Source organism: Eleginops maclovinus, chromosome 6, assembly GCF_036324505.1.
Source record: "Eleginops maclovinus isolate JMC-PN-2008 ecotype Puerto Natales chromosome 6, JC_Emac_rtc_rv5, whole genome shotgun sequence".
In the NCBI taxonomy this organism is placed as follows: Eukaryota; Metazoa; Chordata; class Actinopteri; order Perciformes; family Eleginopidae; genus Eleginops; species Eleginops maclovinus.
The window spans coordinates 13,793,926-13,807,808 of record NC_086354.1 but is presented as its reverse complement, the minus strand read 5'-3'; the positions used below and the strand labels follow the sequence as shown (position 1 = coordinate 13,807,808).

Below are 13,883 nucleotides of genomic sequence, written 5' to 3'. Positions count from 1 at the left end.
AGGGTTACCACAAGTAAAAGAGGAACAACCTGGACTGACAAAAATAAAAATAAATTGCATATATTATGAGGTAATCCAAATGCACTGTTATTATAATTATTACTGTTACTGTTATATTTCCTTTCTTGCCCTTCTTTTGGTCAGTTTTGTAGGTAGAAACGAGCACCTGCATTGGCCATGGTTGTTCAATATCAGGCCAACGTTTGTGCCATTTCTCAGACATCTTTTCAATACCTTTAATTAAAGGATTATTTTTCTGTACTACATCCCCAGGAGTAATTACATTTGGATTGGTAGTTTTAATGTTCTTTTTCTTCATTTTGACACGTGTTTTACGTTCCCAAATCCTAAATTAACCCTATTGCTGAAACTTCTAAACTGCTTAAAGCTATTTTAATCACTTCTCCCTCTCTTTTTATTTATTTTATTATAAATATTTCCATACATCATCCACTCAATTAAACCAATCAATCAATCAGTCAATCAAACCAATCAATCCACCAAATCAAGCAGTGAATTAATTAATTAATCAATCAGATTTAATACACCACAATAATACAAATGAGATTATTGGCTCAGTCCTGAGTCTTTGAAATGTCAACAAATGACCAGCCACCCGTGTGAAGATTACTCATCAGTGTGTGTGTTAATTCCAGTTTCACAGAACCATTTGTTAATAAATTGTTAGGGAAAATTACACAACCTTAACGTTACACTTTCAATTTACAGCTAGGTGTGAATACTGCTATATGTTGAGGGGAATCCCTTCATCAGTGGGTATAAAACACTTAAGGATGTCTGAGTTCAGTCAGTTACAGCAAAGAATCTGAATCCTATCCAAGATGCCTCTCATCCAGCTCTGTGAGTATTTTGTAACCTGGCTGAACAGCATTTTCTTTTTGCAACAAAGTCATTAACTCATGATTTACAATGGAACTAAATATTATGTCTTTTTTTCTGTCAGACTTCACTCCTGCACTGCTGCTGCTAGTGCTCACCTGTCCACAGGTCAGCCAGTCTATGCCAGTGATGGTTAAAGGACCGGTGACCGACTCCTGGGTTTTCTACGCTCAGATACTTCTACACAACATCACTGATGCACTCACAAAGGTAAGTTTAGAACAATAACTAAACTACACTGCGATCTGTAACAAGTCTTTAACTTAAACATTATCTTTCCATTTGCTAGGATAACCTGTTCAGTGGAATCAACTGCAGTCAGCAGAGCGTGAAGCTCAACATGGAGACAGTCACGCCATCAGTATGCACACCAAAGGTAAATTATTATTTATTTTAAATGTAACTGTTCTGTTGTGCCTCTGTTTTACTTAAAACTAAACTGTGTTTCTCCCACAGGGAACAACATGCTCAGGGATCGCTAAGACAGAATTTGATCAGGTAGGTTGCGTACTGTCTCAAATTTAATTAGAGCGCCTATTTTTTATTGTTGGATTTTTTTTACTTAGAAGAGAAAACAACACAATATTTCTAAAGGTACTATTAATTAGTCTATAAACATTTTGTCTGATTTACAAATGTATAATTTAACAACCAAAGTAGGAAGAAACATTTACAGACACTGTACTTTGCAGAGTTATTCTATTCACTCAGGGTTCACTTTATGAGTAACGGCTGTCCAATCTAATGAAATTTAATCCAATTATTCTGCAATTTCGTCTATTTTTATCATTTCTATAATGTTCAGTTTTTGTCTGAATACTATGTTTAGGTGTTAAGATTACAGATTGTGTTGAACAGCATCACATTATCATTATAATAACTACAACTATTATATTGAGAGGTGTTTCTAATCACTCAAAACAACATTATACTTTTTGTAAAGATGGATTTTAAAACAGGGCTGTTCCCATGGACCGCATTAAATTGTAAAAGGTAACAATTAGTTTGATTACACAATGTGATATTGTCTTAATGAACTGTTTCTCCATCCAGAACTTATGTCTGACACACATAGAGAAGGATCTGCATCACTACTACACATTTCTAGCTGCTCAGCCGGACCCTAACGGTTCACTCGCCCCAACTCTGTCCAGCCTCAGAGAGTTCATTGAGGTAAATCATTTGCCACTACTTTCTCCATAAACACTGACTTTCTTGTCAGTTAGTCACAATAATGTTTTATGAATTGTGAATAGGAAAGTTTCTGGTTACACATAATTGTTTAGTTTAATTCAAACGCTGAAGTCTAGAACAAAGTGTAATAAGGAATTGTTCATGAAGGATAAGAGTTGTTAAAATCATTGATAAATATGAATAATTTTCTCTCTACAGAACAGCTTCACATTGCCTCTGCCAGGTCAGCTGGCAGAGACAACGGAGGAGGTAAGAGATCTCTTGATACATGCCATTACCATGATTCTTAAATGTTTTTAATTGGTCAAGGTATCTTTGCACAGATCAAGAAATATGTGCCTTTGAATTCTATTTTGAAAAATATTTATATTTTTGTAATTGTCAAGAAATCAAAGATTGAACACTCCAACTATAACATTTTTGGAAAAACAGTTATTGTCTAATTGTTATTAATTATTTCCTCTGTGTTTCTTTAAGGTTCCTCCAGAGTCTCAATACAATAAAAGGCTGAACCTCTGCAAAGTGCTGAAGGGCTTCCAGCTCCGCAGCATCACAATCAACAGAGTCCTTTCTTACATGAAGTCTGGAGAACACACTAAATGAGATCAGGAGCTTCAAAAAAGCTTAGCAAAACCACTTTAAACACAAATGACATAAACTAACAGTCCAATTATTTAAATAATCTAGAAAACACTTCAGTCTACAATATGACTGTTTACAGTACATAAATTCATTTTATGAAGTCATGTAACTCATCATTTACATCAATATGGTGTGTTAAAGTATTTTTTTAATAAGTGTATTTAAAGACTTTTTACTATTTATTTATTTATTTATTAACGACTATTATTATTACTATTTATTTTTTCCATGTATTGTCATGTCATTCACTTGGTTCCAAGAATCACCAAATAAAAACTTTTCCTGCATAAATCCTGCTGATTATTCATTCATTCATTTTTATTTTAATGGATGTTTCAGAAAATGTATTACTGTAAGATCATTGAGGTAATATTCTGTTATACATTGACATGTCATAGCCAGTGATTTGAGTAAAGCATTGGACTTTTCTTCTTGGTGGTTATTCTGTTTCAGTCAATGTTTAACTTTCAAGATTTCTCATTTAATTTGGTCCTCAATTCCTAACATGTGATTTTGACCATTGGTCTATACAAACCACTCAACCGTATTTTCCTGTAACCGCTTCAGCACCACAGGCTGAGGTTTGTGAGAATGTAATGTTGTGTTTGTTTACACTTCTTTTGGAAAGTCCAGTGTTAATAATCAACTTACTATGAACTGTCAGGGGACCATGAATATGTCAGTAAAACGTCAGTCAAAACATGTTCAGTGTCTGACTTAAGGGTTTACTTATAGACACTAAACAAAACTGATATTTGATTTAAAGCAAAGTTAGGATTTGGGATTAGCTATAGGGTCAAGTAACAAATAACTCAAAATGAATGGTTAATGTCTTCAAAAGACTCCACTTAGTGAACTGCTTCATGCTCACTTTCAGTGGGCACTGTTGGCCGCTTTGTTTTGAGATAGATGTTTTGAAAGAGCTGGTACAGGTTGGTTATTCATTACAGCCTCACTGAAAGTGAAACAAGGCTTTTGTTTTATCCTTGAATCCTTTGTGTGTCTAAACAAAATTGGCACTGAGACTTGTGGCTTCTGGGGTTGAAAGGGACCTATGATGTTCGTGCCAAATGAGTTCATGACAAAATGTTTAAATACTCTGTTAAAAATAAAAACATTTAAATATTTCTCTGGGCAAAAACATGTACCACACTGCTACTTCTATTCCACAAAGCTAACCACTAAAGCAGAAACATGTGTTAAAACATAAAACAACTATTTCCTGCATTTTAAAAATGTAAGCATGTTGGTATATCAAAACATTTAAAGAAGGTCAGCTTGTAACATTAAAAGCAACACATCTTCATCTTTATATATATTTCCAACTGTAAAATAACAAATGATTCAATCATTGTCCTAAATTACTATTAGATTTTACACTCTTAAACTACGAACATTTTAGTATTTAGCAGCTCAAATTAATAATGACTAATAATAATAACAACAATATCTTAGTTTATTCATTTAAACGGTGTCAATGGAGATAAAATAGTAGGTTATAAGTGCAGCTGTAGTGCCACCTAGTGGTATAATTAGCTTATAGCACAAATAGCTTAGCCAAATGAGCATGTTACCAAAATGTTTAACCTTTTTGGAAGTTTTTATCTATTTTTGATATTTAATACAAGACTCACAATGCTAAACACTTTGATGTTGACACGTTACAAGTAGTGACAGACAGACATTGGCAGTGAAGCAGGGTTCATCAGTCAAAGCCCGCTCACAGGTGTGTTTGGGTTTTATTACTTACAGCTGTGGTGAGCGCCGCTCTTTCCAAACCTGTCAGAGGCCAAGAATGGACGTCAACCTTCACAGAAGCCCTTCTTGGTGGATTATCGTCCTTATTTCGTTTTCTGCACTCACAGAAAGCCGGTTAGTGCAGAATCGCTCCAGCGACAGAGCAAACTCAAACTTCCCTAGCGGGACTCATGGAAACATCCAGCCTCAGTTGGCTGCGGTCCAGCAGCAGCAGCAGAAAAGCGCGGGGCTCAGCATGCGGCCTCGACCCATCGTGGTCCACTGCCACCCGGACTCAATTCGGGTTGTGGTGCAGGCTGACATGTTTGATAAGGGCTTCAAGGTGGACGGCCGACATCTGCACCTGGGCTTGAGTTCAGTGAGTGAAGGGAGTGCATGTGTAGCAGTCCCATCAGGAGAGGCGGAAAATACCATCCAGGCATTCCTTGGGGATTGTGGAACTAAACTTTCGGTAAGCATTACGTTTGATAATTTATGGGATGTAAAACTTGTGTAAAGTTGTTTTTATAACTGATTTTGGTTTGAAAATCTTATTTTGCTTAAAAACATTGGCAGATTTATAAAATGAGGCCTACCGGGCACAAAGGCCCCATCACCTCTCCTACACAGAAGCAAGACACACACACTTTAAAGTATATTTGTTGCTTCTTGTGTCTTTGAGGTCGATTTGTTTGTTCTTTGGTCTTTTAGTGTCTCGGACAGTCTATTTAGAGTTGTTCAGTGTCACTTTGTAGTGTTGTAGTAGTGGTGGTGGTAGTAGGTTTTCCTGTGCTGGTTTGGCACCCTTTTGTATTCGTTCTGCGGCTCTTTGGGATCAATTTGTGTCCTTGTCATAACTTCATGTCTTGTGTGTCTTTGTGCTCAGTTGAGTGTCGTCCTGGTTGGTACTGTAATAGACATTTTGTAGGTGAAGCTCAGGGTTCCTAGTAGGCCTGTTTAGTAATCCATTCATGGTTATAGGACTATGTATACTTGTTAATTTATTCTGAAAGACTATCATTGTTCCTTTCAGTCGACAAAAGAGAAGATTATCTATTCTAATGTTCTGGTCTACTCTCCTGAACCTTCCCCTGATGGTTTGCTTAGACTGGATGGAGCAACTATTCCAGTTGAATGTCATTATGAAAAGTAAGTGTTGTATATTGTGCCATAGTACTTGCTAAGAATTATTATCACTACTATATTTCTCCAACATTCTGTATATTTTCAGGAGGTATTCTCTGGATGCCATCTCCCTGCATCCCACCTGGGTTCCTTCTGTCTCCACGATTTCAGCAAAAGATCAGATAGACTTCAATCTTCTACTGATGACTGGTACTAATGGCATATCGTTGATGTAGTGTTTTGTTTGCTTTTTTACATTATTGTGCATGTTATAGTCTTATGCTACAGTTGTTATGGCTAATACCTCTCTTTGAATATGCCTGTTAAACAACCATATTTCAAAATGAGTTGTTGAAGCTTGGATTTATCTCTTTAATTCTTTAAGGTGATTGGCAGTTTGAGAGGGGATCTCATTCCTACTTCTTGGGTGATCCCATTCGTTTTCAAGTTTCTGCCATCATGGGTAACCACATGCCCCTGCGAGTTTATGTCGACCATTGTGTTGCCGAATCAACTCCTGATGCAGAGGATACATTAAGATATTACTTTATTGAGCATTATGGGTAAGTGCCCAAGATTGTAATAGTAAGATAATTGTAATATTTTCTTTATTTTTAAATGAAGGTATCTGCTTTCCCAACTATGTTCTTCTTTTGCTGCTCTAACAGATGTCTAACTGATGCTTACCTGACCAACTCAAAGTCACACTTCCTACAAAGAGTTGAAGAGCATAAGCTGAGGTTTCAGGTGGAGGCCTTCAGGTTCTACCAGGCACCCAGCAATCAGGTTGGTTAATTTTTCTGTCTTTTGGCATGCACTTTGAACACTAAACCATTTTTGATTTAGTTGGATATTTTTGTTCAATACACATAAACCTTAAAGAGGAGCTCAAACATATTTTGCTGAACTTTCTCTTTCTCCCACAGGTCTATATAAGCTGCTTAGTGAAGGCTGTTCCAGCTGTACTAGCTGTCAACTCTCAAAACAGGGCCTGCTCTGTAATTGACAACAGGTATTATACTAATTATGCATGTTGGCGATTTCATTTCATAGAAGTGATCCTAATCTTGAAAATTGCCTCCTTATCCAGGTGGAGGTCAGTTGATGGGAATGACAAGGAGTGTGGAAACTGTGATATCTCCCATGGGGTTGAGGAGCCTCTGGCAACAGAACCCCCTAACACTATCATCGGCACCACACCATGGTCCACCAAGACTTCACACAGGAGTTTAGTCCAGAACAAACCCGAGCAACCCGAAGCACATTTTTTCCGTGTTCGTCCAGGAACTCAACAGAGCCAACACAACAAACATCAACAAACCTCTGCTAGAGTAATGAAGAGGGGAGCTGAGTACAAAGCAAGTGACTACATCAAATATCTTTGTTTACCTTTTTTTACTATTATTATTTAAGAATAATCTATGTGCAGCGTATAACATTTGAGCAATTTGGAAGACACAAACATCCGAAACAAACCAAAAACATGAATGCTGACTTAATGATATAATCATTGTTTTAGATGGTAATGTGTTTTAAAACTAGATAAATAAGAGATTACGTTTATATATGTTTAATTCTGTTCTTCTTATCATTATTATTATTATCAATGTTTTTGTTTGTTTTGCTTTGTGTACAGCGGAACGAGATCCTTCAAATGTTTGTAATGATTTTGTTTTACAGAGCGAACTATCCAGTTGGGACCCATTACTGTCCTCTCATCTGACAAATTTGACAAAAATCCATCAGATTCCAAAACAGTTCTTTCACCAAAGAGACGGACCTCCTGAATGCTGCCTTGTACAGGAATAAAACATTTTGGACCGAACAACACAACCCCTGTGAAATACAGAGGTAGATCTGTCATTCTTAATCCCATCTCAGCTGGAATACATTTTATTTTGAGCAATTTTCACATTTCAAATGAGTTCATGTTTTTTCTGTACAAATAACATTTTTTCCGAATAAATATTTTACTTTAACTTGGCTTTTTATTTCCCTTATTACAAAACACAAGCATCACAATAATCGTAATTACTTTATTTGATTTCCTTTTCCTTTTTTCTTGCATCCTGCACCCTTTAGTTTCTTTGCCAAGAACTTGATATGCCTTTTAGCAACCAATTCAATTAGCATTGGGTTTAAGCACTCAAGTCATTGGGCCAAAACGGTACAAATGGATGTCAAAAGGATGCGTTTGTGTGTTTTTGTAGTTAACACAAATTCACACTACATGCATCCTTCTGTCATCCACTGTAAAAATGTATTTCATATAATCCCCGCTATTTTGATCTGAGGAGAAAAGCAGACATGCTATTAGGAGCACTTCCCGCCATTACTACCACAGCCTACCCATCATGTAGTCACATTATTGATTAATCATTGTGAGGGCATATGAAGAAATACCCAATTTTGGCTTTGATTACTACTTCCTATAAAATAATTAGTCAATTGTGTGGTTATTGGTCACTATAGACCTGTATTAGAAAAGTTTCCTGGAAAAAAGTGCTTATTAGTGGCTATTGTGTGAACCACTTTGAAAGCCTACCAAAACAATGCAGCCTTCTCAGGAAATACCGGCCCATTAATGTATTAATATTGCAAATGGTTCGGGCTCTTGCTTTCGGGAACACTTAGTAGTTTGGGTTTGGTTGTGTCAGCACCTCGGACAGCGCCCACCCATTGTGCCCCTCAGTGGGCGTGTTAAGCACTGTCCCTGGTGCTGTATCATCAACAGTCTCTTCTGCAGTCTGCTGGTTTAATGTCCCCTCCCACCTTCACGATTAATCAATGGCTTATTTCTCAGTGCTACAGACACGACTGGTCGATGTCCTGGGCGCCTTTTTACTTTCACATCCAATGAACAAGCCATCGGTGTTTACGTCTGCTGAACGGCATCAACATAAATAAATAAATCAAGAGCAGATTGAAGTACACTTAGGAGTTAATGTCAACATATGCTGCAGAGAGGTTTCAGATGTCTGCGTAGCCCCACTTGTACTTTATAGTTATAGCTGAGTGCTAAGAGTTTCCTTTGTGAGCATTTGTTTATATTTTTCTCGGTTTTCCGGTATTTTTGTATGTTGTCTGTGGGCTCGCAGATTGTTGGTGATGACTCCGCGTCAACGTTTCACCCAACCCATCTTTCAGCGTATTAAGTGAATTGCCTGCGCCCTGTTTCCATCGAGCTTTACTGGATCGTATCTCCCTTTCAACACAGCAATGACGTTCTTCTACAAATGCCAAGCTTTGGTGGTGTTCACTTTTTGCTTTTTATTTCGCGCAGTTGTTCATTCCATCCGAAGATGTGGAACGCACATTTGTCGAGATGACCAGGTTTGCTGCGCACATGGAAACGACACCACTGCCGTTACCTGTTGCAAGCAGTTTGTGGACAACACTTACTACAACATCGCCATGATCACCCGGAAACTTTCTGGTGTGCTCATTATGCTGCTTCTCTTTGCAGTGGGATACTTTGTCCAGCGGATGTTGTGTTCCAGATCCAGGCAGCTCACCCCGCCACCCCTCCCCGGACTCCCTACTGTTACCACATCTCAAGAGCCACTAATGGAGAGCAGCACCCCGGACAGCCTGAGGGATCCAGCCCCTGATGCGCAGCTGCCTTCATACGAAGAATGCAAACGTCTGCCAACATATGAGGAGACGGTGCGGGAAGGGGACGCAGGACGCCCGGAGTTCAACATGGGTGAAGTTAGGACAAGGACGGCAGTTCCGTAACTTGAGTCTTCACTAAATGGTACTATATTTGACATTTTAGATTGCGGTTTATTTGATTATTATGGACGTTTCAGAAACCCAAAAACAAGCCGCTCAGGAAGTTATCTGCCTCTACTGTGTGCGTCTGAGCATACATGACCTACTATACTTGGCAAGGATTTTTACAGTCAGAAATCTATGTTCTAAGGAATGTATCAGACGAGTGCCTATATATGTATGTCTTAGAGTGCACCCTTTATCATTGACTTTGCTTATATCAATTAATCTTCTATGGTAATGTTTTTTTTTTAAACAGCTTGCTATAAATCATTAATAGAACATTCGAGTTATGTTGTAAAAAAAAGAAACATTTTGTCTTCTTGGCTCTTTATTTCTTTTAGAATTATCTTTGATTCATATACACACACACAACTCAAAATGTACCTTAATAGACTAGTAGATTATTGTAAAATCCCCATTATTATGCATTATTAAGGCGTGTCCTTACTCAAACGTTACTGCACGTGCACTTGTCTGTTGCTTATCTCGTTGATATTGATGAACCCAGTAGGCCTAGTATGTCAAAATGACATGGCTGTATGACATAATTCCGTTTCATAATTGAAATAAGATCTGCTGCACCAGTAAAATCCATTCATACAGTAACTTCCAATGTGTGTGCTAGTCGGTGGTGGTTCTAATGCACAGTAATATACCATATGGTATCTCGTGTTTCATGTGGTATCCATTATAGTGTCATATGAAGTAGCCTAATGGATTCACTCACTCTAATGTAACTAGCAAGATTATGTTTTTCCGACAAGGATGCTGTACATAAAACCAATTAATCGTATTGTCCATGCTTGGAAAATAATACATTTCATATAAATACATGTTTTATTTGACCATTTGGACCACTCGTCTAAAGGCCTCTTCAACTCCAAATCCAGTGGACGCGGAACAAGGCTGAACGAACCAATCCCGTCCTGAGCAAATCTTCTTCAGGTTAAACGTGTCCTTGATTTCAGTGACAGTCAGAGAGCCGTTCACGTCCTGTTTGTTGGCCAGTAGGACCAGTGGACGGCCCCGCAGCTGCTCGCTCCCCAGAGTGTTCTCCAGCTCCTTCCGAGCCTCCCCCATGCGCTCCCCGCACGAGCTGTCCACAACAAACACGACGGCTGATGCGTCCTGATGGAAACCGGTCCAGTGCTCGCGCATCTTTCCCTGCCCACCGACATCCCACACGGTTAGTGCGAGGTTTTTTCCGTTCTTTCTCGCCTCGAGCATTTCCACGTTGAAGCCGATGGTGGGAACTGTGGTGACGCACGTGTTGTGTTTCAGTTTGTAGAGGAGAGTCGATTTGCCAGCATTGTCCAGACCCAGGAGGAGGATTTGGGCTTCCGGTTGTTTCGATCCTCGCAGTCCCATGGCGGTGTAAAATATAAAGCAAGTAAAATCAAACGGGCAGTTACAGTTCTCTTTTGACGTAGTGTTAGCTCAGTGCGTTGCCCAGAGTTTTATAGATAAGTTATAGCTCCATGCTGACAATAACTCACCGATAAGGTGCCACACCGGGGCCAAAGTTTGTACCAACCAGAAGATAGGCCTATCCCTTATTTATTTATGCAGTTTGAGAGTTCTGCAATCTTTTTGTATCTATATGCAATGTCGAAGTGCTAATTCAAAACATGTAATGTATATTATGCTGCAATGGACCAAGCATCATTTACGTTTGGTACCTTAAGTACATTTTGATGCCAAATATTATATTATTATACACTCTTATACTTGAGTGACATTTTGATTGCAGGACTTTATACTTGTAACAGAGTATTCCTACACTCTGGTACATCTGCTTTTATTTGAGTACAATATAGGATTACTCCTTCCACCTCTGCTAAAAGCACATTGAAATCAGAAATATTCTTGCTTCAAAGTGTTTTATTGTTATGTCTTGTTCTGAAAGAAAGGACCTTAATGTAAATTATTATGAGAATAAGACCCATTCAGGTAAAACATTAGCGAATTACAAAGAATAAAGGTCAAGTTAGTTATTTGTTTTGATTTTATAGGACCATGGTGAACAGTGCTTTGGATACATTACTGCACACACATCAATCATTTGCCTGATATTACATTCTGACACAGTTCAAGAATTTTACCCACTTAAATAACACAACAGCTGCCTTAGTGTTACAAACCAGGGACAAACATAATAAGGCACAATACCTCACCTGGCAAAGAAAAAAATGCAGTTCCTTACTGAACTTGAAACAGTCTTCTTTATGGAATAAAGAAAATAATATGGCAGCTTAATTCATTACATCCTTCATATACATTTCAAACATCCACATAGTTTAACCCTAGCATCCACAACACTTAAATGTCAAGTGGATGTTTCTGTATCCCTCAGACCAGCTCCCAATTTCCCCAAACCTTCTCAAAGTCGTCAGAAGTTATCTTAAACTCCCTTGAACTTGCTGCTGTCACACCTTTCAGTTTATGACAGCTTGGCCAACCTTTTTACATTTTGAAGTTGAGTCAGCAACCTCCAGTCCATGACATTCATGCCAACATCATTATACATATAAAACTCAATATAAGATATTTTATTAACAAAACTATTTATTTATAATATGTAATATATATGTTACATTCCAAAAGGATGGCACAACCAAATAAAAAGGAAGAACAAATACATTAAGGTTGGTCAGCCATCAGAAGGGCACTGTGTTTACAAACTATGTAGGTCATTAAAATAGCAGCTGCCATCAATGTGTTAACAAAAGAAGCCAACTTTCAGTACAGACACAACCAAAACCCCCTTTTCTCATTGTATATATTCCACAATGGATCCATTCTTACTAAGTAAAACAGCTCAAAGTAGTGTTGGAAACAAAACAATGACTCTGTGTTTCAAAAGAAAGGACGTTATCTCAGTGCGCATGGCACTCTTCACCTTCTTTCATCATAATCTCGAGCAGTCTGACACTGAATACATGAATGTCTCTTATGTAGACTAAATCAATAAATTACATTGATCGGTCCAGCTCACTTAAGACGATTTAAATCCACCGTCACTTCACACACACTGCATGTGCCCCTCAGCACAGGAGCCAAAATCAGATGCATCCTGGCCGGACGACAACGGAGCTTGAGGCAGTGCATCCAAGCAAGGGCTGTTTCACTTTATGCGATCGAAGAAATCGTGTGCATTTCAAATGGATGTTTCATTTGTGCATCAGGTTCTGGCCCATTTCTCTCCCGGCTTCACCCACACGCCCCCAGTTGGATTGTCCATCACGTACACCAGTCCCCCGGTGTCACCGCGGGTCTGGGACCAAGAATGAGCTGTTGACTTCTCCATTGCCAGGGGGGAAGTGTCTGGACACGCCGACTGACTGGTTACCTTTTTCTGAATGCGGACAATTGAGGCTGTAGCACAACATTCGTCGATTCTCTGATACGTGTCCACGGTGCCAACGCGCTGAAAAATCACCCGCGCTTCAATGGGGGATTTGGATCCTTGCTGTCCCATAGTATAACTTAAATTCAAAACACTCCTTTAAAGATTCAAAGCGGAATTGTTTACATTCGCTTCTGAGTCTGAGTTGGCTCAATGATACGATTCCTCTGGTGCCTGCGCGCACTTGTCTCTCTTATAAAGTGCCAAATGTACATAAAACAAGGCAATGTGTTCCCGTAAAGCTGTAGCGTGACGCACTTGACTCTGCGGTTATTAGACCCCTTAGTTGCAACACGGGCCTGAGCATTTGAATCAGTTCATGTCAGAGCTATTCTGAGCCTCTCCACCTGGTACAGCCCGTCACTAAACTTGGCAACATCGAATGATTCCGAGCTGCCCCTCCCACGGGCTTCAGCAGCAGAGTTGAATTAGCGCAGGTATGGTATGAAATGCTATTTAGAGGCATCCCAGAAACACTGCGAAGACGTGTACGTATTTCTCCCTGAACACCACTCTGACCTCACACCTCAATCTTGTGAATGTGGAACGTGAAATGATTCACAACTGATTCAAATTCCCAGGAAGTTGATAAAGTGAAAAGAATAAAAAGGACCGCGAAGAAGTTTGTTTAAGGCACTATAGGCTCTTGTTAGTTTCAGATTGGCGACATGGATATGCTTGATTTCTCCATTAGCTTCCATTGCATGTAACTCCATGACTCCAAATCAATGCAGAATTGTATTAGGCTACTAGACTGAACCCTTCTTTTATTTCACTGCTTCTTCTATTTTTTTACGAGTATCTTTTTTAATAACCATAATATCATTTGACCTAATGACTCCAAATCCATACAGGATTTATTAGCCACTCTGGATAAGTAGGACAGTAGGCCTACTATTGGATTTCACCTCACATTCTTTTTTTAAATAAAATTGTTAATGAAATAATACTTCCAAATTTTATACACGTATATACAAAAAAGAAGGTGGAATAAAATCCAATACAATTCTGTGTCATACTTGTCTATCAAGACTCTTTGGCTAAAACTGAATGTACAAATGCATGCATTACATTACAACATTAATGTCAGGTGGTGGAAAAT

At 38.6% G+C, this 13,883-nt stretch overlaps 3 protein-coding genes across 3 annotated transcripts; 2 read left to right on the top strand and 1 right to left on the bottom strand.

Moving 5' to 3' along the window:
* Positions 1–748: 748 nt before the first annotated feature.
* Positions 749–2,888, top strand: zmp:0000001127 (interleukin-12 subunit alpha). The gene is made up of 7 exons (XM_063884999.1): positions 749–861; positions 965–1,110; positions 1,190–1,276; positions 1,357–1,398; positions 1,954–2,073; positions 2,293–2,343; positions 2,572–2,888. Exons 1-7 carry the CDS (start codon positions 843–845, stop codon positions 2,695–2,697), a joined length of 591 nt encoding a protein of 196 aa, XP_063741069.1. The 5' UTR covers positions 749–842; the 3' UTR covers positions 2,698–2,888.
* A 1,546-nt stretch (positions 2,889–4,434) lies between these two features.
* On the top strand, positions 4,435–7,577 carry LOC134865677 (zona pellucida sperm-binding protein 3-like). The gene is made up of 8 exons (XM_063885340.1): positions 4,435–4,945; positions 5,507–5,622; positions 5,705–5,808; positions 5,984–6,161; positions 6,267–6,384; positions 6,525–6,610; positions 6,689–6,960; positions 7,279–7,577. The coding sequence occupies exons 1-8, from the start codon at positions 4,532–4,534 to the stop codon at positions 7,383–7,385; spliced, it is 1,395 nt and encodes a 464-aa protein (XP_063741410.1). The 5' UTR covers positions 4,435–4,531; the 3' UTR covers positions 7,386–7,577.
* A 2,108-nt stretch (positions 7,578–9,685) lies between these two features.
* On the bottom strand, positions 9,686–13,129 carry arl14 (ADP-ribosylation factor-like 14). The gene has a single exon (XM_063886482.1). The coding sequence runs from the start codon at positions 10,741–10,743 to the stop codon at positions 10,213–10,215; it is 531 nt and encodes a 176-aa protein (XP_063742552.1). The 5' UTR covers positions 10,744–13,129; the 3' UTR covers positions 9,686–10,212.
* Between the last annotated feature and the right edge of the window lie 754 nt (positions 13,130–13,883).

Excerpts from the sequence above, each read along its gene's own strand:
- zmp:0000001127 (XM_063884999.1), top strand. Across the intron at positions 1,111-1,189 it reads TCACTGATGCACTCACAAAG|GATAACCTGTTCAGTGGAAT; the intron begins GTAAGTTTAGAA and ends TCCATTTGCTAG. Across the intron at positions 1,399-1,953 it reads CTAAGACAGAATTTGATCAG|AACTTATGTCTGACACACAT; the intron begins GTAGGTTGCGTA and ends TTCTCCATCCAG.
- LOC134865677 (XM_063885340.1), top strand. The coding sequence starts at position 4,532 with ATGGACGTCAACCTTCACAGAAGCCCTTCTTGGTGGATTATCGTCCTT. Across the intron at positions 6,385-6,524 it reads ACCAGGCACCCAGCAATCAG|GTCTATATAAGCTGCTTAGT; the intron begins GTTGGTTAATTT and ends TTTCTCCCACAG. Across the intron at positions 6,611-6,688 it reads TGCTCTGTAATTGACAACAG|GTGGAGGTCAGTTGATGGGA; the intron begins GTATTATACTAA and ends CTCCTTATCCAG.
- arl14 (XM_063886482.1), bottom strand. The coding sequence starts at position 10,743 with ATGGGACTGCGAGGATCGAAACAACCGGAAGCCCAAATCCTCCTCCTG.